The sequence below is a fragment of the Lepeophtheirus salmonis genome, unplaced genomic scaffold (genome assembly GCF_016086655.4).
Source record: "Lepeophtheirus salmonis unplaced genomic scaffold, UVic_Lsal_1.4 unplaced_contig_894_pilon, whole genome shotgun sequence".
Lineage (NCBI taxonomy): Eukaryota > Metazoa > Arthropoda > Copepoda > Siphonostomatoida > Caligidae > Lepeophtheirus > Lepeophtheirus salmonis.
In genome coordinates this window covers 27,086-53,948 of record NW_027296602.1, presented here as the reverse complement: position 1 = coordinate 53,948, position 26,863 = coordinate 27,086, and the positions used below count along the sequence as shown (strand labels likewise).

General features: G+C 32.2%; 2 protein-coding genes across 2 annotated transcripts; both read left to right on the top strand.

The window, feature by feature from the left end:
- Positions 1-12,327: 12,327 nt before the first annotated feature.
- On the top strand, positions 12,328-14,656 carry LOC121131970 (rhomboid-related protein 2). The gene is given in 5 exon segments (XM_040727384.2): positions 12,328-12,872; positions 13,221-13,644; positions 13,647-13,712; positions 13,794-13,947; positions 14,030-14,656. Coding segments are annotated over 5 exon segments (1,398 nt in total). The 5' UTR covers positions 12,328-12,446; the 3' UTR covers positions 14,358-14,656.
- Positions 14,657-17,143: 2,487 nt separating this feature from the next.
- Positions 17,144-22,546, top strand: MED31 (mediator complex subunit 31). The gene is made up of 2 exons (XM_040727385.2): positions 17,144-17,779; positions 22,267-22,546. Exons 1-2 carry the CDS (start codon positions 17,330-17,332, stop codon positions 22,408-22,410), a joined length of 594 nt encoding a protein of 197 aa, XP_040583319.1. The 5' UTR covers positions 17,144-17,329; the 3' UTR covers positions 22,411-22,546.
- The last annotated feature ends 4,317 nt before the right edge of the window (positions 22,547-26,863 follow it).

The following is a 26,863-nucleotide window of genomic DNA, read 5'->3' as shown; positions in this document are numbered from 1 at the left end:
GCGGTTAGCCCGGTGATGTAATTCTACTTATAGGTCTCTGATATTAACAACAAGAGCCTTAATTCATGGTACCTATATGTATCTCCCTGCCTTCTGATCGTGCTCTTTTCCATTATTGCAATCTACTCAACTCTCAGTGTTATAACTAAAGCTTTAAACCAAGTAACTAAACAAAGGTAAAAATGAGAAAGAGATGAAAATGTTTTGGTCAGTATTTACTTTTTGGCCGCTAGAGGCAGTATTTTGTTATTATTTCCACCTTCAAGAAAATACTGACTTGAGTTATAAAATAGAATATATCTCCGTATATAAATAAAAGTCTTACAGCAAACAAGTTGAAAAGAAGGAACCTCATATGAAGGATATATATTCTATAATAAATCAAAAGAAATAAAGTATTTAAATTATGATTGAATATGTGTTTTGTTTTTTTCAACTTGTTTGTTGTAAAGCTTTTTATTTGCTTTTTAGTTTAGATTCATTTATTGGAAGATATCCTTTACACATTTATCGCCACCGGACATGATCCTATAGTAAAGAACCCGCCTACTTTGTACAAGATGTAAGACTCAATGTATCTCCAATGATTGAATAATTGAAACAATATATCGACAATTGACAATTTTGATTTATTTCTTCAGTGGTTTGCCATTAACGATGTGTTCCTTTAGTTTTTATTAACTGAGATATCTTTGTTCAATATGACTATTTAATGTATCTATTAGTAATTTGAATTTATGTATATTCAAACATTATGCGATGACATCATGTATCGCAAGCTCCAAGTATAAGAGTACATTTAAGATAATGATTCCCTGGAAAACTTCTTTATATGTAAGCTATAATAGGATCTTCGTGTACACCACTTATCAAATTGGTGGGAAAATATGGTAGCAAAAGCGAAGATCCAGAAGATAAATTGGAGGACAAATGGGAAGGAGTGAATCACTTCAAGGAAACACTGAGGGCAAAGTTCACTTACTCAAGAGATACGAAGGAATTGGGGCCAATAATATATATGATATTTGTAACTGAATTGAAACTACTCACCCGGGAATAGTGATGCTGAAAGGTCGATTCAATTTTCCTGATTTCATCTCCATAGATATACAATTGTAACATTTAAAGATATACTAGTAAATTTACAAATTATTTGAGCAAAAGTTATATTTTTAGGCTGTTCCATTAAAGGACAGGTTGCAGAACTTACAGATCAATCAGAAGACTCCGATAGATTAATCTTAACATCTGACATAATTAATTCCTAACTAAAAACTTTACTGTATAAATATTTATAAAGACTAGAATATTAATATAGATAAAAAAAAAGATTTAATTGTCTTCAGTACACATAAATGAATGACTTCATGGGAAAAGGGAGATTGCGAATTATATGTTTTTAATGTATGCTCAAGAAGATTTGAACAATTTTCCTGTCACTACCCTATGACATATAAAATCAGACGAGGAAATCGACGACAGACAACAAAACTTCAGATATTAATGTTAAAACAATTTATTTCCTAATCTGTTATCATTATTATTGAAGAGAAAACACATAAGTATAAAGTAATCATATTCGAGCGTGAAAGAAGAAAAAGTAACAATGAGAATTTGTTGTGGTCCTATAAATATAAGTCCTTATTAAATCGGACTTTAGAATTGAGGATTGGAATTGGAGTAATTCCTACCCCAAATCATTGTTAGATACACAGTGACGGTTTAGTTTATTTCCTTCCTATCATAGCTGCTTGTCGCTAATCTAATGAGGCGTTATAATAGTTTATCCACTCTCCCGTAACATTATTTAATTTGTCAGGATTACGACTTTCATTTTTGTTTAGGATACTGGCAAATCGTATCATTTTCGGAAGATAGGTGTAAGTCCTTGTCTGACCAATTGTAGAACTAAACATCCCCCCACCCCCAAGAAAGAAAAAGTACGTACTTTATTGTACGTACCCTATGGACATTGTCTATAGTCAATTGAAGTAGAAAACTGTTCCCAAGTGTTTGCTCGGGAATGAGTAAATCCGCTCAAATATCAGGAATGAAAAGGCCTCTAAATTTTTTAAAGTTAGTTCAGCATGATATTTTGAATCAACCAATGTTTATTTTCTATGAAAAGGACTTCACTTCAAGATAAAGATAGTTTTGCCTACGAGTGTTTTGGGAAATTCAAAATTAAGAATGGGTAAAATTACGTGAGTTTCAGCCTATTGCGAGAACCTGAGAACCCTGGTATAGTGACACTTTTGTACATTTTGTGAGAAAAGTTAATGAGATTTTTTTTTTTTTTTAGTAGCGGAATATATGGAACCCTTTTTTAAACCTATATTTTTTGAATGACCTTTTTTTGTTTGTTTTTGAAGGTAAATTTTAAATTTGACAACGGTTTTTATTTATTATTGCAAGTTGTGACATAAAAAGTCCTTATTTTGATAAATGACACTTTCACTTTTTTGATAAATAACAATAAGATTTTAGTGAGGGAGATGGGTTGCAGCACAAAGCATAACCCCCAAGATACCTTGTCTGTAGTAGAACAAATGGCACAAAAAAACAAATTTTGGAAGCATATTATTTTTTGTGGTATTTTCTTCTCAAACAAGGTTCATTTTAAATCATCTAACCTCTTAATGTTGATACAAAAATTGTTGAGGTTTCAAGATTATAGTATGGAAAGTCCATAAAAATATATAATCTATGGGTCTATTCCAAACTTATACACGTATATTTACAAAATCTCGATATGTGTGGTAACCTGCTTTACGTCCTTGTTGAATCAAAGTAGAATTGAAGATCGAAAACAGAGTAATTTTCTAACTATGTCCTGGTTTGATACGGTGTTGGTCTTCTATTGATTTATTTCCTCTCATGGATACTCGCAGCTGATCTAATAAAACGTCATGACAGCTCAGAGGCTCTCCTCCCGAACAATTTTCAAATTGTGAGGACTATCACCGTCATTTTCGGGTTTTTTTGTTGTTTTTTTGCATACCAACTCTTTATATTTGTGTTCAGAGTGCTGATCTAGACTATGCAAATTAGGGCCTGAAAGGATTTAGATACATTATGGACATTATGTTATTATACAAGAAATTGTGGAAAACAATATTATTTCCGTAGTTAATTTGTGAATGAAAATCTCCGCATTCGTTCCAGGGCCTATGTTTCTTCGAATATTAAATGCAAAGAAAAATTATATTCGTGATATTAACTGTCACTAAATACGCGTTTGCACAAAGTGAAATAAGAATGTAATCATGAGATAATTAGTCAAGGGGTTTATAGGTATGTAAAAGAAACAAAAACAAAAACAAAAAATATGTCATTATTTGTCGGCAATGTAATAATACGTAAATACACCTGGCTAGGCTACAAAGAAAGCAATATTCATTCATGCTTGTTAAACTACTAGCTGTACATACAAACATAAAATATCAAAGACACACATTGAACTCGGATTGGTTTATTCAAAAATTATATGTATATATAGTGTTGTATAAAATATGACCTGCGGATATGTAAAAATAATAGAAAATTTGAATTTCTAACTTCAACAAAATATAATTTATTAATTAACAATAGAAATTCAACAAAATGAATACTATAAATAGATGTGTGTCTAAGCTCTCTTTATACCTAATGTAGCTGCCCTTAGGGACAATGATGGCCTCCAGGTGGTGGTAGAAGGCATTGCCCCTACTGCAGATGTAGTCCTCTGTCATGGTGTGCCAGTGCTGGCTGACACTGGCTTTGAGGGCCTTGGTATTTGGGTGACGGACACTTCAGTTGTTCCCTTCGACATGCACCCAAAAGTTGCATCAGTGTATGCATCAGTGTTGTAATGGGGGCCAAAAGTGTTCAAAAGAACTCAAAGGAGTCTTGTTCTGAACACTATTTGATTTAATAGGATTTTTTTTTAAACTAATATCCAAGTGATTTTAGGCATTTTCTCTGTTGTTTTGTTTTTTAAGGAAAAGTTGAAAGATACTGTAAATGAGACAATTTATTCACATTATTTAAAAAAAACAAATGCAACGTAATTACTTTTTTTCGTAAAAAATTAGCTACTACGAAACAACGTTTTCCTTTCCAAAATGTCCCTTTTGAGGTACCCCGATGACGTCACGTAGTTGCTTAGTCAGTTAAATAATTCTTGAGGAGTTAACTTCCTTATTAACTTCATATAATTAATTACAAAAAATTGATTGAACCTTATTGTGGGCTCATAAAAGACGGAGAGTAACCCTGAGGATTTGTTCCGGAGTTATAATTGTAAGTCCTTATTAGAATCAGAGTAGAATTGAGGATCGACATCGGAGTAATTATTTATATGTCCTTTTTTATTTCCATATTCTCCTTCCCTCTCGTCACAGCTGCTTGAAACGTCATGAGAGTTAAGCTGTTCCCGTTTAAAGTATTATTCAAATGGTCAGGTTTTTTTTAACATAACCTGATTAGTATCATTTGTGATGTACATACACTGATCCCCCTTGTAGATAAATAAATATTCTCGTATCCAACAAAATTTTTGCAAGAATTGATCAAAATGGTCGTCGTTTCGTCACTTGAGTTCTTTTTTATGAGGGGGGGTTAAAATAAAAGGAGGTAATAAATTAACCACAGGGATCTTCAAATCAGTGGGCTTTGATTCAATCATTGTAAGAAATAAGGTTTCCTGTTAGCTCGTTTACATTTAAATGCAATCATAATCTTTGGCATTTAAATATTATGCTTTTTTTTTTTTGTTGCTTACTTTTCCATTTATGGGTATAGCGTACCCATAAATAATGTAGCTATGAACTTTTCAAATGAAACGATGAGTATTATAATATAACCTATGGAATTGCAGGCAGTAAAGGATGTTTCTTTACGTTAATTTTCCATGGTTAAGGACTTACTTCATGATCGGAACCTTTGGCAATAATTAGTGGTTGATGGGTCTACAAGAACAAAAATACTGCAGTTCTATAAGTTTCGTCCAAATACAATTTGTATGATCCTAAAAACGGTCCTTATCGGTCTTTTATGGTAACTACAGCAGCTGAAATGACGTATTTACTAACTATGTCCTTTCAGCTGTTTAAAATTATGTCTTTCAAGAAACAATAGACATGAGTGCAGTCCTTGATGACGTCACTCAACTTTACTTTGTCTATTTTAATCGGTAATCTATTACTGACAGTCCATAAGGTAAAGGCTCTAAGGTAAAGATAAATTATTTTTGATTTTTGAATTTGTTTTTCTTAAGAAAATCAAAAGTTAGCCTGGTACCCTGACAATCTGAAGAATGGTTGGAAGGAGGGGAAGCTTAGCTGTCATGACGTTTCATTCAACTAGCTACGAGGAAGGAAATAAACACAAATCCACACTGTATCTAGTAAAATAATTTACGCAGGAATTACTCTCTTATGACGGTCCTCAAATTTACTACTCCGAGTCCAAGGAAGACTTATTCTTTTAACTCTGCAATAATTCCTCAATGTTATTATTCGTCTTTCAGGCACTTGTGATTGCTATATTCTTATTGTACTCTTTCAAGAATAATGATAACAGCTTTAGAAAATATAACATATACCTTCTCAAATTGCAACTACAAAAACACACGCTCCTCATCCATAATCAATTTTTTTATCTTTGTGCATAAAAGTGTCTAGTCATATAAAACTTTTGAATGACAGAAGGAAAAATATTAGCTTCTGACAGTGGTGTGCAACAAATTTGATGGAGTTTTCCTGACATCCCCATGAAGGTGCCCTTACATTGATTGAACCAATATATATTATCCTTATTAATCAACATTATTATGAAACTAAATATTATTTCAACAGTTTTCCATCTACTGGGTGCATATTTGTAATCTTTATAAAAACTTAATCTTCTTTCATGAGGTGTTCCCTGAATTTATTACATAACCCCTGAAGTACAAAAGATTCTTTTATGAATTAGCTCCAGTGTTTATGAATTGCATTTCTTACCACAGTCTAAGATGAGTGTAGAAAGAGACAACAACACTCCTTCGTTCAGGATGAGTATGATATAGACTGCTTGCCAAGTGGGTGTATCCAAACCAACTGTGTACACATTTGGAGGTGCATGGATGACGACATCAGCATGGAAACGCGTCCAGGAGGTAGCAGAAATAAAATTATTGATCCAGGATTGACCACGATCCTTAGTAGGGAGACCCATGCAAGTTAATGTGAGTTAATGCAACATACCTGGGTGTGGATGAGAAGACAGTGGGGACCATGTTTGAGGACAGCATTTCCTGATGGAAATGTGGTGCTACAGCAGGACAGAGCCCCTCCACACATGGAAAAATTGGTCCAGAATTTTCTCAGGAATAACATGGACATCTGGTCCAAGGAGATGCGTCCCCCATACAGCCTGGACCTGAACCCGTTTGACTTAGCGTTCTGGCTGCATGTTGAGTCAAAACCTGTGAAATTCGTCAACCCAATATCGACGCCTTGAGGGCTTCCGTTGATGAGTGCTGTATGAATATAATTTTTTATTCAATTCGGACATGTAGTCTCAGGGGTTGACGTTATTACATTCATTTGAAAAGATTGAAAATCCGCACTAATTTCCATTATGGATAGTGTGGAAAAACAAAACTATGGTATGAAAATCTCACATGCAAAATTGTAAGTAGCAAATTTCGATCAAATGCAATAATTCTTTGGTTAGTCAATATAGATACTAAGAGGACATTTTTAGTTATTTTGCATCAAATAATTTTGATAGAAATTTCTTAAACCTATAAAAAATATTTATAAGTTTTTTAATTTGTTGTATGGAGCAAAAAAACAGAAGTTAGAAAAAAATTTCATAATCTGCGTATAGCGCCCAATTTTTTAAATTTTTTTTTTTTTTTTTTTACATTTTCAGTAGGAAAAGATCAAATTTTTAATATGTTAATCTATCTTTTGCTTCACAATTTTAGAAAAAAACTTTAATAATGTTTTTATAGGTTGGAGTAATTTCTATCATAATCATCTAATGCAAAATAATGATTAATGGCGTTTTTTTTCATATTTTATTGACGAAAATAAGAACGTTCGTCTCGTTTCATAAGACCTCATAGAAAAATGAAATTTTGTATAGGTATTTTCCTTACCAAATCCTAACTTTTCTGAACAAGTTGTAATCGAAAGAAGTTGAAAAACAAACCAGCCTAATGTACGTGAATTTCTATTAATTGCATTTTTGCATTTACTGCACTTTCTAATAGAATAATTATCCATTTTTGCATCAGGATTTTCAAGAAGATATTTTGTGCACCCGGAAAAGGTCGATAGGCAATAATGCTCATACTACATACAAAGGCACAACAATTTTTTTTTTAATTATATGAAGACATTTAACAACCATATATTTTTCACTTTCACAAGGACGTCTTCTCGGATACTTCCTATTTGGTATCTGCACCGGGAGCGAAACATAACAATTGCTCAAGCTTTGAGACTCAGTGAAACGTTCGTTCGAAAGAGGGAATTTGGGGCCCATAATGGTCATACAGACAAAGTTCTCAGCGTACATCATATTGCTTGGTGTAGTTAGCTCGGAAGGCCGCATCAAGCCTCGTCATTAGATCCCCCAAGGCCTCAGGGTCAATACTGATCGCTATCTGGACGTACTATAGACAAAGATGAAGCCCTTGATTGACATAGTTGTCAATGGAAGGCCTTACATGTGGCTGTAGGACTCAACTCCTTGCAAAACCTAAAATAAAGTATCAAATTGCTCCAAGACAATTTGTAAAATTTAATGATAATTTATTTATTTGAAGTTGAGTCCATATTTTGAAGACTTGCAACTCGACTCAGGGACATTCACCGGATTATACATATTCGGGGCTTGCAGCTGCCCCTTTTGGACACCCCTAAGACTCAATTGCACTACCAAACACTCGAGACTTGACTTGAACTCTAAAGTTATTATAATTTTTTACTGGATTTAAAGTGCTCTGTAAAGTATTTTACTTATTTTCAGAGGACTTTGGCCGGATGAAAACAATCACGGAATTGGACTTGTAAGGAAAGACTTGAGACTCAACATGGATTTATAGTACAAGGACTTCCCCCCTCTGCTTATCTATGGATTAGTACTTTTCATTAAATTAGTCAATTAATTATAGCAATTAATATATCGTCAATCAAGGAAATATAGAATTTTAGAATTATTTTCATGAAAAGTACTCTAAATTCTTATGGACGTCCGCAGTGCGTGGGCTGGAGGGGCCGTAGTCCCCTCCCAAATTTCTAAAAAATAAAATGATTAAATTTTTTTTGGAAAAAATTTAATATTTTGTGAACAGCTGTAAAATTTTGAATTGTTTTTCCAAAAAAAAAATCAATTTTTTTGTGCACACTGTGGATTTTTGAATTTTTTGTGGAAGGTAGTATAATTTTTTAAGTTTTTTGTAAAGAGTTATTGATTTTTGAATTTTTTTCGAAAAAATTTAATGTTTGAAATTAATTTTTTTTCGAAAAAATTTAATTTTTGGATTTTTTTTTCAAACCCAAAAATCGAGCCCCCCTTCTAAAAAAGATATTTATATAATCCACAAGATTATATAAATTGCCCTTGATTCTTCAATTGAAATACTTCCCTCATTTTTTCGTTGCAACTTGTACAATCTGCTTAAGTACAAGATACAACTTGTACATGATGTATGCCTATAAATAGAAACTTGTTTCTACTCTAATAAGCAATGATTAAATGAATAACACGTGCTGAAAGGATTTACATTTCTAAGTACAATTTGATATGTAGTAGTGGGTACGGGGTAGGTTTGGATTTGATTATTACTGGGCTAAAAAAAAAACTTTCTGAAAATTACTTGAAACTCGCCCATAACATTTTTTCCGACTTTACTTTAATTATAATTCTTGGAAATAGTGTTTTGTCCTAATATTAAATAATCCGAGTCTACAACATAATATTTTATTAAGTCAGCGTATGGATTTTATCACTAAACCTCGTCAATCAAAATTTCTTATGCGGTTTTTCTCCTTTCTTATCTATAGAATGGGGACTTTAAAACCGGAAAATTTAATGACAATTTATATTACTATTTATTTCCAAAAATTAATACAAGCATTCACACATCTGTTGCTCTTATATGAGTTGGTTCATAGTGAAATCTTTCACGCAAACTAAATAGCTCCAGGCACAGGCCTTGATGAGGAACTCCTTTTTCATGTTGGCCACTTCCTCGAGAATGGAAGCCCCCAAGGAGTCAACAGTGTTATATACATATTGATTAGAAATCTGTCTCCATGACACCTCACGCATAAAAGTCCAAGGGGGTCAAATCCCCCTAAGCTAGAAGGCCACATTTCCTTTGCCCAAAACATAAGGCATTAAAAATGCTGTTAATTCCAGAATAACTCTGGTTCAAACTACCCTATTAGGACAAACCGCACCAATTCAAAATTCTAGCATGGCGCCAGATCTGTTACGACGCCCACAAATAGTAGTCTATCGGGACTGGAAAGCTAAGAGGCCACATTTCCTTTGTCCAATTAGCTTATTTGGACAAACCACAACACGCAATAATGACCACACGATGCTCGCATTCTTAAGAAATTTCAAGGATTTTGTATTAAGTCTTATACAATTTTGGCAGCTGAATCTTATGAGCACACTTTCATTAACATAGACATCAGAGTTGCCAAGATATTTAGTTCTAAACTTGTTTTGACTTCAAATTCCTATACTGATGTAATACTTACCTCGATTTGTAACAAATTGCACCATCTCAGAGTTAGTACAAAATATTAACTCATAAATCCACGACCATAGTTTCTGTTAGTGATGGTACCATTAAACAGAATCGGTTTTTTTTTTTCTGGAATCGGGACCGTCACCTGGAAAAAAAGCTTAATTTGCGATTCCAAATCTTATTTATTACTTTTTTAAGTTATGAAAAAATATTAAGGAGTTTTTTGTTTTTAAAAATTTAATATTTGAAATTTAATTTAATTTGTACAATTTTTTCCAAAAAAATAATTTTCTTTAAATAAATATGTATTTTTGAATTTTTTCTTTTTAGTTGAAAATTTAATATTTGAAATTTAATGTAATTTGTACATTTTTTTCCCAATTTTTATTTAAAAAATTTAATATTTAAAATTATTATTTCTTCATAAAAACTAAAAGTTTTTATGAAGAAATACGGATTTTTAAAATAAATTTTTTGAGAATAGCCATGGGTCTTTGAATTTTTTTCCAAAAATTTGATATTTTGTAAATAGATGTGGATTTTTGAAAAAAAATTAAATATCAAAATGTATATTTGGAATTTTTTTTACAAAAAAAATTAAAAACTTCTGCCCAGCCCCCAAAGATAGAAGCCTCTGATAGCAAAATGTTATTTTTTAAATATTCTCAAAAATATTAAAGAATCGAAATCGACACCAGGAATGTTTACTAGAATCCTATAGGAATCTGGACTTTTTTTCGGAATCCCTCATTACTAGTTCCTGTAAAGAAAATAAGTAATATTCATTAACTAAAAGGCTGTAAAACGTAAGCATTTTTGGTTAAAAAAGAAAATGGTAAACCGAGTATTAACATGGTAACCCTGACAATTTGAATAATGTTTGAGATGTGAGTATCTTAACACAGACCGTTTCATTAAATTACATGTTAAATGAATGAAATAAATAAGAGTACTTCTCCGTCTTCAACAAGGACATAGGCACAAATTACTCCGTTGTCAATCCTCAGTTCAAATCCTTCCATAAAGGGATTAAACTTATTGGGGGCGTCTACAGGGGTAAGCTGGAGGGACTGCACGTCCCTCCCCCAATTAAGGAAAATTCAATTTAATTTTGCAAATTTTTTTCCAAAAAATTTAATTTTCTGTAAAATGCTATATATTTTTGAACTTTTTCTGCAAAAATTTTTCCAAAAAATTTAATATTTAAATTTGTTTTCCCAAAAAGTTAATATCGGAAATTTTTTTTTTATTTTTTTTCCAAAAAGTTTTTTTTTTGGGAAGAGCTTCGATTTTTTTTGAAATTTTTTTCCCAAAATATCTAATATTTCAAATGTTATTCCTAAAAATTTTAAATTTTGGGTATTTTTTTTTTCCTAAAACAAAAAAAAAAAATGTATATATATATATATATAATCCTGCAGACAGCCTTGACTTATAACTCCTCAGCGTCATTGAATGAGCAAACGCCTTGTGGTTACTCTTTATACTTAGATGTTCTCTCCTGCCGAATAAAAGAGCAATAGAAAAGAGCTTCAGAAAATATAAAACACTGTTCAGGTTGCCAAGAGCAAAATTTGGATACTTGTAAATTCTCACACAGTGGAGAGGTCATGACCTCCCCCCACCTGTTTCCTGTAGCTACTTAATGTTTTATTTTTCTTATTTCATATTCGAATTAATCGACAGGACTCAATTTTACTCGACACAACATTACACAAACTCATGAAATTCGAGAAATGAAGATTAATCAAATTTCTAGCACCACTCAAAATGACTCTAAAAAACTATTCGTACACTATATTGTATCACACAAACTTTCCTTAGAAAAAAAAACAAAAATAAAAGGCCCAAAATCAGTTGTCATTTAACCAAATTCTTCCTAACTATGGAATTATCACTCAATAATGGTTGGAAGTTGTTCATAGCTTAAAAAAAGCTAGTTCTCATTTAACCCATCCATGTTCAGAACACTTATTTGGAGAAAAGAAGCAGAGAGATCGACAGCTGACAACAAAATATATAATATATACTTGTGTTAGTGAGGTGTATACCATAAACTAAAAATATTACACTTAATATACTTCATGTAAACTTATGTAAGAGTGAGATTTATTTTAGGGCTTGTTTTTGGAATTTTTTTTACAAAAATCTTCAAAATCCACAGCTATTGACAAAAAATTTCAAAAGGGTCTTTTGCCCTTCATATTATTTTGTGGAAATTTTCATAAACTCGAGCTCGATAATTAGGAATGGAATCCAACACTACTCAGAGAATAATTTTAAAGCAATCCATTGCATGTAGTTCCCCGCATGGTAGTGATGAGTGGACTGATGGCCGATGAGTGACTTAAGATGATGAAATACTACAGAATGGTAACCTGAATGAACATGCTTAACATTTCTTGTTACACATTTTCTTCAATTATCCAGCATGGTAATCCCACTCGAAAAGGAGAGCGGTTAATATGAGAGGCGAATTTCTTTCTAGATTTTGTTTTATATGTACTATGTAATGTTACTCTTATACATACAATCTATGCCTTAGGACTTGGTGTAACTTGTGAGAGTGTGCAATGAGCACACTCCAGGCATGTTAGTAGCTTTTAACTACTTATTATAAGCATGGGAATATAATTTTTGATAGAAACGACGTTTAGTTGATCTCTTTCATTTGCCGTGAAAGGAATAATATGCTCCTCAGGTCCAGATGACAAATAATTACCTTTACAAACTCAGGATGGCCCTAGAAGAAGATTTGGAGTCTCAGTTATTACCAGATGAAAGTACCAAAGTAAAAAAGCAGCTAACAATTCTTATTCCCGGAGATGAAGAAGAACCAGGAGGATTTCGACAGAGTCGCTGCTATACAGCTCCAATCTTTTCAGAAATTGATTGTAAATCCTCTATCCGAAATAATATTCCATTTGCTAAGCGCTCTAGACACATTTCACATACGGATCCCAACAATAATCAACATCTCGTTAAAGAACTTACCTTTGGGCAGGCTCTGAGTCGGACATGGACTTTTGGATCCGTTGTCTCGGCTATTTCTACTGATGAATGGAAGCCCATTTTTCATAAGTTAGATAAAGAGTCGGATGGGATTCCTAATGGAAAAATACCAATGACAAAGGTAAGTTAAGAATTGTTTCTAGTTTTAAGTATTAATATTATCACGTGGCCTTGGAACTCTTTTTTTTTTTTTAAATGTATATGTACCTTCAAAAACAGAACATAAAATACAACTATTTATGAACAGTAGTATGGGGAAATGCAGTTTCATTACTTTCCATTATGATTATACATTCTTTCATCATACTCTCAAACATGGAAATTGCTCCCTCAGTCAATTCCACGTTTAGGGCCGAACTACCTATGTACTCTGTCTATCCAAGGTACATGTCTGAATAATATTTGATGATAAATTTACATACTGAAATTGTATAAAAAGTAAATATGGTATTCAAATTATTTTTTTCAGTTTAAAGAATTACTGGACGAGGATCCCCTTTGGAAAGAAGGAGTTCCTAGCTCTGTGCAGGAAAGGATCCTTCAAGAAGTGGATCGTAATAAAGACGGTGTTATAGACTTTGATGAGTTCATAGAACTTGTTAAAGGAACCAAATTAGGTCTTAGTGCCAAGAGACGACGAGCCTTTCGTGAACTTTTAAAAGAAACGGTCGATTTTTTAGTTCCTTACAAATACTCGTATCAGAATCAATACTCCTGTTCCCCGCCTCCTTTTTTCATGATTACGATATCCCTTCTTCAAGTACTCATATTCATCTATGGAGATTCTGGAATCCCGGAGAGTGATGGAGTTCCCTACTGTTCTAGCCTAATTTACAATCCTTATAAACGTAGTCAAGTGTGGAGATATTTAACATATATGCTCGTTCATTCTGGACTTTTCATCTATCTTTTAATCTCATGGTTCAACTAATTCTGGGGATCCCACTGGAAATGGTTCATGGTTAGTTCAATATTCAATACAATATTAATATGTCTATGTCCCTAAAGCCAAGAAAAATAATTTTAATTACTCATATTCCAGGATGGTGGCGTGTGATGTCAGTTTATGTATTTGGAGTACTTGCCGGATCTCTTTGGACAAGTGTATTCCGACCCAACGTTTTTTTATCAGGGGCAAGTGGTGGCGTCTATTCTCTCATTACTGCTCATTTAGGGACTGTCATAATGAATTATAGGTACGTATAAATTTTTATTGAATATTTAATTTTACAGAAATATTTATAATTTATGATGTTTTAAATTTTTTTTTTTTTACAGAGAAATGGCTTATCCTTTATTCCGATTCTCCATAGTCTTACTCATCACTCTCACAGATATATTCGTTTATATCTATGATGCATATGTCATCGGACAGACTAAGCCTATAAGCTATCCTGCGCACATATTTGGAGCCATCACTGGCCTCTTAGTCGGTATAACCGTCCTTAAAAATCTACAGTGGCAAAAATACGAGAAAATCATTTGGTTTGTGAGCGGGATCGCATTTTTAGGACTTATGTTGAGTGCTATAGCATGGAACATTTACTACTACGATGATATGAATATCATTCCGGATTCTCTCTGCAAAGACAGAAGTGTTTTATAGGAAGACTTTAGATTATATTAGAATTATAAATAATTTAATTATTAGTTGTATTCAATTTTAATAGATAAACTAGGTATTTTTTTTTTTTTTTTGCACTTTATATATAATTAATTATTACCCATTGTAACTCGCCCCAGTACCTATTTGAGCAATTAGAATATATTTGCTCAACCCATCCATATTTTGTCTTGAAAACTATCTGTGATAAATAACATTTTGTGGGAAAAAGTATTTTATAGAATGTTCGTTTTATGTTTTTTGATAGAGAAAATAGATTTTTTTTTAAATTTGTACTGAAATCTTCTGCTAGTAGTATATTCCTTTCCATCCGATCTTCATCGACTAAATAAGAGATGACTAATGATGACAAGAGTGATGATCAGAGCAAAGATGATAAATCCTATCGTATTTTTGAAACAATTTGTTAAAGAATACATTGAAGCTCCTTCTGGGACGATCAAAGGAATCACACTAATTACATTATTTCTATAGTTTAAATTGTTTAATCTATGTTTCTTATCAGCGTTTGATTGATAAAAAGAGGTCTTTGTAGTTATTACAGAATCATTCCTTTTTATATCATACAATATTAGTCATCCATCTTTTATTTCTGCTTTTACTGACAAAGTTAGATAATTATCATTGTCAATTATTGTGTCTAGTACATATTATGAAGTACGATTTCATTTAAACGAATAGTTGTAGATATTCAATGTACTAAAGCCCATCTGTCAAAATATCCAAAGCTATATTAAACACTAATTACAATTAGCCTTCTCAAACGGACGCGCATTTGTTGTCGACCATTAATACCCCAAAGACCGGTTTTATATTCAACTTTTACGAATTTCGATTACGAATAGTACGGAAAAGTTGTCATATTGTATGAAAATTTCATTTTTCTACGCATCATCTTTAAGTAGAACATCCTTTTCAAAGTTTGAAAGGAGACAAAAGTAATGTATTTCGGTAATAAGGATTAAAAAACAGCATTAATCATTATTTTGCACTAATTAATTATGCTTGACATTATTCTAACCTTTAAAAAACAATAATAAAGTGTTTTTTTTTCTTAAACTACCCTATAGAGCAAAAAGAGAGAATCACCTAAGAAAATTTTGATCTCTCCTTTTTGAAAATGTTGAAAAAAGGGTGCGCACTATAGGCGGAGCATCAAATTTTACTTCACTTTTTTCTCTTGTTTTGTTCCTTAAAACAATTTTAGAAAAAAAACTCTTCATATACTTTTTATAGGTTAAAAAAAATGTCTATCAAAATTATTTTTTACTTTTTTTTTCAATTCAATTATCAATTATACTTTTTTATTAAATATTAATTTCTAATTGATACTACGATTTCATTGACACAATATAATGTTCCCATGTCCATAGTTATATTACTCGTAAATATATAATATAATAAGTGCACTATATGTCAATTAAAACGACTGATGTTGTAATTAGATAAAGCGTTATGCAAGAGACATAGAAATTATAACTTGTACGATCTGTCTACACAAGTTCCAACTTGTTCACAACATATTAATCTACATAGCGCTGAATATGGAACGCTATCTTATTTTGACTGAAGTGCAAAAGATATTTCTCCTATTAATGAAATAAATTGAAACTTTTACAGCTCATATTTTACTCATTTAAAAAAAAAAATTGAAATAGAAAGTTGGACCATTAAGTAATTATCATTTCAATGACATAAAATATGTCTTTTTAATTAAATCCACTTTCATAATGAAATGCATATATTATCGATAAGGTACACTTTAACAACTGAAGATCAAAATGAGTTAATCACTACAAAATCTAAGTTTCTGAAACAAAATGAGTTATTTTTATTTGCATTAAATTGTTTATTCTCTTCCAAAGCCATTTTTTAGCTTAGATATTGAAGAATTTTATTAAAAAAATCGTTAAGTATGTGATTATTACTGCATTGCAATTATTGAAACCATGTTAGTTGTACAGAAAATTGATTTGCTCTCGCTCACATGCAGAAAATGGATTGGATACAATATTTAAAATGTGTAAGATATACTGTTAAAATACCAATTTACTGCAGTTTACTTTATTCAAAGGACATTTTCACTTGGGTTATAAATTGCATCATCATTGAAGGAGGCGCTTTTTCGGGGGTTCAAAGTTGATATTTTTATCGCATAAAATTGCTAAATTCGCAATAAACAGTGATGTACCTCCATCAAATGGCTTTATGAGTAAAAAAGACTGAAATAAAAATACAACTTGATATCAATGATACACAGAGATATTTGAATGAAATCAAAGTAATCTACTAAAAATCCCCAAAAAATGTCTATTTTGTACAATTATATATATTTTTTGATCAATTATGGGCGTAAAAAGTAGGATAGTTAGAGAAAAATATCTTTTTGTTTTCGTTATATTATTTAATTTTTATCTACAATATAGATATAAGATTGTATAACGATGAACTAACATATTTTTAATACATTTTAGGCTGCGATATATGATAAAACTAGGCAATACAGGGATGGATTTTTGATAGACATTAAGGTTTATTTCCTTTTATTTGTTAGATCCAATAGTTCACTATTTTCCTTAACATTAATGGAAGAATAGTTTTTATTTTAATACAACTTACTTGAGCCATACCTCCAAAACGTCCAACATCAACAATTCTGACGTGACAAAAACGCTCTATATAGGAAAATTATTGTGCACTCACGTCAAGCACACAAAAACCCGCGTTTTTATATATATTTAATTCAGTGTTCTATGGCATGCGTACTCAGTAAACTACAAAGTTTCAATATGACGTCATATTATGACGTCATTCTACAAGTGTAAATATTCTTTAGTTATTCCAACGATTAATATTACTAATAATACAAATATTAATTTGATACATTAATGATTAAACTTAAAGTGGTTCCTTTTTGGTTTTTGGATATATAATAGTACTATATCTCCTCCATCATGAATAACATGGGTGGACTAGCTCCACCACCTCCTCCCTATCCTGGATATTCACCTCAACAGAATCCCAATCCTGTGGCCGGCCCTCCTCCACAGCCTCCACAACCACCAAATCCAGGAACAGGTGGAATTAGCTCTGCTCCTCCGAGCCCCTTTCATCAGCCCCAGACCCTTCAGCAACAAAAGACTCCTGCAGAAATTGAGGCGGATAAACAAAAGCTTCGTTTTGTGATCGAATTAGAATTTGTTCAGTGTCTCGGGAATCCGAATTATCTCAACTTTTTAGCACAGAGAGGATATTTCAAAGAGCCCACCTTTATTAATTACCTCAAGTATCTCAACTATTGGCGAACACATCCCTATGTTAGATTCCTCAAATTCCCCGTATGTCTTCATTTCTTAGAACTACTCCAGCATGAGTCCTTTCGGAAAGAGATTGTCAATGCTCAGGTAATTATTCATGCATTCATTATTGGGGTACAATACAAATTATTCCATCAGAGTTGATTTATACGAATCTTAATACTATTTGGCCTCCCAACAACACAAAAGCAAAGAAGGTTCATTTATATGATAATCAAAAATGAGTCTAGATGAAGGTAACCAAACGTCTCTGATTTAGAAGGATACTGTTCCTTTGGGTGTCAAGATAGTCAAAGATATGTTCCCCATTTTGAAACACAATGGGGGGGAGGACATACGGACAGACTCAGACACAACAGTTATTACCAGAGGTGTATAAAATATGTTTTAGAAAGTGGGAATAGTTTTTCTAGTTGGCAAAGTAACAATGAGGGTTTGCTCTTCGGGAGTTATGCCTTTGTTGGATTCGGAGTAGAATTGAGGATTGGCATCGGAGTAATTCCACCCTATGTGTCCTTTTTATAAACGGAGTGGGATTTTTGTTCATTTTCTTCCTCTCACAGATGTTGCTTGTAGCTGATCTACTTCTCCTAAATATTCTTCAAATTGTCTAGAGTTACAACTGTAATCTTCAGTTTCTTTTAACTCTGGTAATGAAAAAAAAAATCTTTTTATTTGAGGGGTGAGCTACAATCCCTCCAGCATATTTTATACACCACTAGTTATTACGGTAGCCATTGAACGCATTGCCAAAGAAGATATCGTATGACGTACAAACGAAAAAGTACTTGTCCCAATTTTTTATTTCATTCTGCTAATTTATTAATCTGTGTAAAGAATAAACGTTTGCCAATTATAAAATAAATATAAAAAATTTTCCAAAAAATAAGCCTCCCCAAAAATATAATCCTGTGGACACCCCTGATAGCAAAATGATATTTTTTAAACTATTATTTAAAATATTAAAAAGTCGGGGATTTTTACTAGAATCGCATCGGAATTGGACAATGGGATTTTTTTGGAATCCTCTCATGACTGACATTTACATTCATATATGTGGCCCGTTAACACAAAAGCAAGCTAGAATGATTTTCTCAAAAAGGAGTCGGGATTATATTTGTATTCTTTGACGAATCATATTCGGATTCTATCATCCTTTCGGTTTGCTACACATTACAATTAAAGTAGCCAATATTATTCCTCACAAAGAAAGCATGATAAATTGATAGATTTTATTTAAAAGGGGTCATTATTAGTATATGAGGTGTGTTCAAAAAGTAAGGTGACTTTGTATTTTTTTTAGGAAAAACTATTTATTTATTCATCAATATTTATGTTTTTCTGTCCAAAGTAATTCCCCTCAGATACAATACACTTGTGCCAATGCTTTTCCGTTCCTAAAAGCACTCCTCATAAGCACTTTTCGTTATAGCCTTCATCTCTTCCAGCGATGCAGTCTTTATCTCCTCAATCGTTGCAAATCTCCGTCTTTTCATAGTTCTGTTGAATTTTGGGAACAATAAAAAGTCAAATGGGGTCAAATCCAGTGAATATGGTGGCTGAGGCATGATTGTGCAGGGACGTCCACAGGATGTAGCCCCTCCGAAGGAATTTTCCCTTTTTACTAAAAAATTTAATATTTGAAATTTAATTTTTCAAAAAAACGTTACAAAAAATTTAATTTTCCGTGAATAAATATAGATTTTTGAAACTTTTCTTCAAAAAATTAAATATTAAAAAAAAAAAAAATTCAATGAATTCTATTTTTGAATTATTTTACAAAAAATAAGTACGTAATTATTGAATTTTTTTTCAAGAAATTTAATATTTTGAAATTGAATTTTTAAAATTTTTCCCAAAAAATTGAATATTTTGTGAATAACTGTGGATTTTTGAAATTTTTTCCCAAAAAATTTAATAATTGAAATTTATTTTTTATTTCAAAAAGAAAAAAAATGGAAACATATCCCCCAAAAAAAAAAAAATATATATATATATATTCCTGCGGACGCCCCTGTTGTGGTATTGTTTTTTGGCCAAAAAATGCAACGACTCTTTTGTTCAAAATTAAGCAGTTTCGGAAAAAAACTACGCTATCACTCGTCTCATGCCCAAAACGTTCGAAAAAAATTTATGACGCGAGTCAACCGATATGACAATATTATTAGCAACTTCTCTGATAGTGATTCTACGGTTTTCAAAAACTATTTTCTTCACTGCTTAAAAGCTTTTATATGTTGTTGGTGTACTTGGGCGACAGTACGAGGCTCGTCATAAGTATCTTCCCGGCCATCTTGGAAGAGTAAACATTTTCTTTTACACAGAACATTTTCACTGTATGCCATTGTCGACATTTCAAGTGTTTTGGAGCACTTAATTTCATTTTTTACACAAAATTTGGTACAAATTCTTTGATCCATGTTTTTCAATGGCAAAAAATTGCCAAACACACAAATTAATTCTTACCTCTAAGCCTCTTAAAAAAACAAACTAAACATATTACATAGCTGAAACAGTAAATATATGTTCGTTGCGAGTGTACTAGCATAAATAAAAAATGGAGCATAAGAAATGTACCTAGACCGCAGATTTGAAAAGTCAGCTGACTGTTTGAACACACCTCGTTGTATATGAAATATAGGTTTCTAAACTATAAGTAAAATTATTAAGTATCTTCTAACATCTAATAAATTTGAATACAATGCCTATAATTTTGACCCAATTAAAATAAATAAGATTTTCTCTTTTTCTTGATTTTTATTCAAGATTGTTGTTATGTTGACGTGCCATATATTTAGATTCATATAGTACAATTCTTATTGGTTGATTTCGAATGATTTTAGTCTGACTTGACTTGCATTTGATGGTTGAATTTAAAGTCTCGTAATTCTTTTTATGGGACTAATGAAGGTCTAAGAACTTATTAGATATATGTATGGAGTGTTTTCACTGACGTGTCAAATTACATCATAATTGAAGGAGATGCCGTCTTGGTGGTTCATAGTTGATATTTTAACTACATGAAATAGAGTCATTTCCAATAAATCCTGATTAAACTCAATTCAAATGGCTTTCAGAATATAAAAAAAACTTAAGGTAAGACTAGACACTTGGAAGAGAGAAAACATAGACATTTTCGACAGGCCACCATAGTCTCAGACATTGACCACCATGGATTAAATTCAGTAAAAGCTGAGAAGAGTTCATGTAGAGTCATAATCAACTGATTTTATATTCCTTAATATTCAGGATAATTACTAATTGAATATTCAAAGTGGCCCCCATTGGGCACGTAACGTTTTTGAAACCAAATTACTAATTACTGAGGAAATATAACTTCTCACTACTACGGAGGCTCAGACTTTAGGTCAAAATAAATGTGCTAAACTCTCAAATTCCAGTAATTCATAAAAAATGACGTCATAGGAGGATTTTGTCGATCATTAGTACAAAAATGACAAATTTAGCCTAGCATCTGACACCCTTAGAAGAGCTTAGTATATGTCTTAGTCTTCAATATCAATTTATGGAGGTTTAGCACCTAGAACAATATAATCAGGCTATAAATTGAGTGGATGGTGAGAAATAGTGACGTAAACAAAATAAGTACACTGTGAAAATACGGTTTTGAGAAAAACGAGTTTTTATGAATCAGTACTATTACAAAAGGATGCCAAAGCATTAAAACGGTCGTAAATAGTATTTTTAGCTAGAGATTATTAAAAATGAGAAGTTGAAGTTTGTCAACATGCCAAAATCTCAAAAATCATTTTTTGGAGAAAATAAGACTTTTCAAATGTCCAGTCTTGCCTTAATACCTGTCTTGAAATCTACTGAATGTCAATGATAAACACTGATATTTTGAATTAAATGAAAGTAAATGATTTGCAATGAGCAAGGTAGAGCTATGCCTTATTGCCCTATGCACCCTTCCCAATAGTCTGTATCGTTTTTCCTGGATTTTGGGGAGCATGATTTCATAGTTGCCTCTTTGCCCAATACTCCTCCACTGACCTAAAACTCAACGTTAAACGATACCAGCAATTAGGAAATCAACTTAACTTATAATACGACCTTATTATTCCCTAAAAATGGCTAGACATGTATAATTATTATTATTTATTAATTAAGGACGAGAAAAGAAGGATAATTAGAGAAAAATATATTTTTCTTTCAATTGCAATAAGTGTTAATTTTTATTTACATAATGGAAATAAGATTATATATGATAATATTATTAATTCATTTTAGGGTCAGATAAATAATAAAACTAGTCAATAATACTTTGAATTGATTGAAGATTTAAGTCCTTATATCTGTTGGTCTCATTTTGAGATCCAATAGTTAAACCTATTCCTTGATATTAATGAAAAATAGAGTTTCATTGTTATAAAACATGTTTGATTAGGCTTTTAAAATGGCCGACATCAACAAGGCTGACGTGAAATGAAAACACTCTATTTACTAATTTTAATTTCATTGTGCTATTGAGTGAAACCTTTTTTTGACTCAATTTTTTTTTTCTTAAAATGTTTACCCAATATTTAAATCTCATTCTCTTCATAATATTTCAGTGTACAAAGTTCCTTGATGATCAAACCATACTCCATTGGCAACACTATAATAGAAAGCGTATCAAGCTCGTAGAAACGGCTATGAATGGAACAACGGCTGCAACCAGCTCCACCCCTCAGTCTCAATCTAACGTCAAGTCATAGACACTTAGGCTTTTTCTTACGTAATATCTTATTAGGTATTTTTGTACTTCCAGAGCCTATGTAAGACTCGTAAATTAACATCATAAATAAATATTGTTTATCCTAAATAAATTCTGCAAAAAAAAAAAAAAAAAAATCTAACATAAACATTGATCTCTTTCTGACTCATTTTTTCTTCGGGTTGATTGTGTTTAAAGAAGAGAAAGGCATATTTTTTTTTTTTTTTTTTGAAGGAAACGTCCCGATTTCATATTTACCTGTCGATATATAAATGATTTTATCCACTTCTTGGAACAGATCATATCATTTTATCACATAATCAAAAATTGAGTCATGATTGTTCTATACCTTGCCTCAATAATTCACTTCCTTCTATGAACATACAGGGAGTAGTTCCCTGCGTAACAGAATTTCAAACAACACGGATTTTGATGCATGATATACATGATACAACGTCGAAATCTGAACAATCAATACTTTTAACGAGAGATATTTCGTAGGCACTAGATATGAAAAAAATATGCATGGAGACCAACTCTAACTAATGTTGTGTTGGTCTTTATTTAGTACCCTAGTCCAGTCCCACTTGTCAGTCAATTAAAGAAGGTAAAATTGATCCTGCGTTACGTCCTGGAGGGTGTTTTTTCTTCTTTTAATTATTCTGTTAAATAATAGAATAAATCATATAACTTAGTAACTATATAATATGTTCATATTACCGAGTGGTCATTTAAAATCTGAACACTTTGAGTTTTAAACTTTAACAAGAAATATTTTATTAATTAACAATAGAATTTAATCAAAATTAATACTATATATAGGTGTGTGTCTGAGTTCTCTTAATCGTTAATATAGCCACCGTTAGTGGCAATAATATCTTCTACGGCGGAAGGCCACCCACCCGCTGCAGATGTATTCCTTTGACATGGTGTTCCAGTCCTGGCTTAAATTGGCTTTGAGAGCCTAGGTGTTTGGGTAACAGGCACTGCAGGCATTGGCATCAGGGCTGTAAGGGGGGGGGGCAAAGAAGAGTTCAAAGGACTCATTTAAAAGAGTCTCGCAACGGAAGAGATGGGTTTCTTTCATTGATGGTGGTGTCAAAAGTGGCCTCCACCCTCATCAGGCTCTTTCCATCCACTTTTTTATAGTTCCCTAGAAAGTCTGATATGAACCCACGAGATCTCTTACATGGGCCCCCATGGACTGGGCCTGAGCTGTTTTCTTCAATTTATCTGGGTCCAGTTTAACCTTTTTGACAGATCACTTCTTCTTCTCTAACGTTTTGGACTTACTGAGGACGTAGATAACGGTCCTAAAGACCCCCAACGGCTTGTACTGCACAAATGGATATTCATCGATTACGTTCAAGTGTGATTTTCTCGAATTGTACGTAAGCTACAGTCTCTGAAAAACTCACTAGAACCTCTCAATTTCCCAACGACCGAGCATTCAGATTTCAGCGTTGCACCCTGAATTCACCGCCTTTTATCATTTTCTGTTATAGTTTCAAACTTTACTTCAGTCTTTACTGTTGTATCTGAGCTTTAAATATTAAGGTGATGGATTAAATAAAAGACCACGGATCTGGGGTCATAAGTCTATCTCAAAAGGAACATAAAAGAAACGGCGAATATGTCATGTAGCAAAATCTCCATGAGGCAAAAATGTCCATGGTAACATTATCTAGAACCGGATATTGCATAAAGGCCTGTGTACGTACGCAAGTAGGAGGAGGTTTGACAAAAGCTATATTGTACGTGCAGCCGTTGTTTAATAAGTAACTTTGAGTGCATGCGACAGCGGCGCATGCACAGATAGAACGTTGTTTGTTGTTTGGCGACTAGCCAGAAGTGTTTGACGTTAGTTTGGAAAAAAAAATGGCATAGATCAACAAAGGTAATCCCCAATCATGGAAAAGGCAATATCCTTGTTGCGATCCGCGTCGGATATGATAATGTTGAGATTGCAAACCTTGGCAGGTCCTTAGCTTGAGAGTCGTGAAGGAACCGGAAGAGTCTGGGGGTGATAATTACTCTGCTTCACGCCACACTGTATAGTAAACTTTGACCTGTATGTGATTTAATTTTTACTTTGTGTGAACAATTGTTTCACCTCTTAGCTCACCGTACCTCAATTTTGGTCCGAAGTTTTCAACTCTTAATGGAATACTAAACTGATATTTAGGAACACAGAAGGTAGAAATAAAAAAAAGTAATTTCACTGTGATTCATATACCTCCGCCTCAAGACCCTACGTAGAGTAGAACATGAAAAAAACTGGCAAAACTGGTTTATTTATTAAATAAATAATATCAGTTTTGGTTATATATAGTTACATAATTTAGGGCTGTCTAAACTGCTGCGTCTGTTGGATACAAATTTTGTTGAATTAATATAGAAGACTAGTAAAGGTGTACTTGGCTTTTCTCTGGTCAAGGAGGGAACGGGTAATCACATTGACAATGTTCAATATTATTTATTCATAATGTTAAGACCTCTTCGATTCAGACAGCATTTAAAATATTAATAATAAGCGGCCTGTATTTAATATAAATATGTGTAATTGTGCTATAAACTTCCAATAACATATCAAGATATATACATGGGAAAATTTGTCTAGATGAGAAGTACATCTTTATATTTGTCAAAACATTGTCAAATATAAATTCGTGGAGAAAATTACAAAAACTGTTTTTGCATTCATTTTGCAAAAAGAAAGTAGCAAATAGCATTAATTGTAATTGTAAAGAGGAACACAAAATACCAAGTTCTTTTTCGTACTTGCAAAAACAAAAAAATTATGGAGAATAATGTCATCGAAAAATAAAGCTCCATAACGGGTTCATTTATGCAAATATTGCAAAAATTATGTAATAAAATGTTCTGGAAATTAAAAATACTATTTAGTTACATTTTTAGGGTTTCAAATGTAATGTCCAAAATGTATCAATTTCTGTCATTTTTTTTAACAATTGAAAATTGACGCTTGATAAAAAAAAGAAAAAAAAACAAAAAAAATTATTCCAAAAATGACAGACATTTCAGTTAAACACTAACTTTTATGTATCAAACTTATATGCAAACGAATTTCCTGACAAATTTCTACATATTATATTTTATTTACGAATTCGGAAGTTCATTTTTTTGCATCTGAGAAAAAGAACGAAATTGCAATTTTGTACAATGTTCCTGAATATTATAGTCCCTTTTTATGCTGTATTATGATATACATCAGGGAGCACTACATACGCTGCTCCCAGCGACATCTTTTCATTGATAAATTATTCTTGATTCCTTAATTGGGCCCTCAGTTGAATCAATGTTACTTTTAAAAACTTTCTCACGACAATTACCAAGATTGCTTGCAAAAGAACAGATTGCTCACTCAATTCAATCAAATCGTATCAACTCACTGAATACTCAAATTGTATCTCACGGTCACTTAATGAAATGCCCTAATTCCCATAACGGAACATACTTTTAGATTGAAAGAAGCAGGAGTTGATGTTATTACCAACACCCAGCAATCAATTTTATTTTTATGGTAAAGATATTATATGTGAATGCAGTCAAATTGTAGAACGATCCCTTGTGACCTCTTAAACCAGGTGTATATTTTTCTAATAATTCTTAAGTAGAAAACTGAATGTCACCGTTATGTGCTGTGATACACTTTAAACAAGTAGTCGTTTGACCAGGTTTGCCATAATTAAAAATAAGTAAGTAATATTTAAAACAGATTTTGTCCAACCCAGTGGCGTCGCTAGCCCTTCCCAAATTTTTATACTATATATATATGATACACAAAATATTTTTAACCTAATATTGCTAAGAAAACCATAATATTTTTCATTGTCAAAAAGTGGACAACGAAAAAAACAACTTTTATTTAGAAATTTAGAACTAATATAGTCTCTATACAAAGCGGACATCGTATAACATGGTTTTTTCTTGTACTTAAAAACCACTTTATGCGGGGTTCCCCTGTATTTTCCTTTTTTTTCTGGATGGATATAAATAAAAATTAACATTTCCAAGGACATAACTGTACACTTCTAAGGAAATATATTATCCATTGCAAAATCATGATCGACGATGAACAATTCTTGCATCAGCCTTCATCTTTTTTTCTGTTGGATTTTTCTACATGGTGAAATACTACCTCTATATATACCACACAAGCAACCTATTAAAATATTTTTTTACCGGTTTTTTAATAGTCAAGCATTTCCAAGAAAAAAAAGGGGAGAAAGATGTGCAGTCAATGACCTTGGAAAAGGCAAATCCTCTTTAAAAAAAGTTTACAGCTTTTTTTATTGATATTCTACAAAATAATATGTCAAGTTCTGTTATTTATTCATGGCTTGTCCTTGAAGATCAACTCTAAACCCTTCAAAGTATAATGCAAACGCGGAAAGGAAAAATAGTCGAAACGGAAGTAGGATCTTCTTGAC

Coding starts and splice junctions, on each gene's coding strand:
- MED31 (XM_040727385.2), top strand. CDS start 17,330: ATGAATAACATGGGTGGACTAGCTCCACCACCTCCTCCCTATCCTGGA. Junction 17,780..22,266: donor AAGAGATTGTCAATGCTCAG/GTAATTATTCAT, acceptor ATAATATTTCAG/TGTACAAAGTTCCTTGATGA.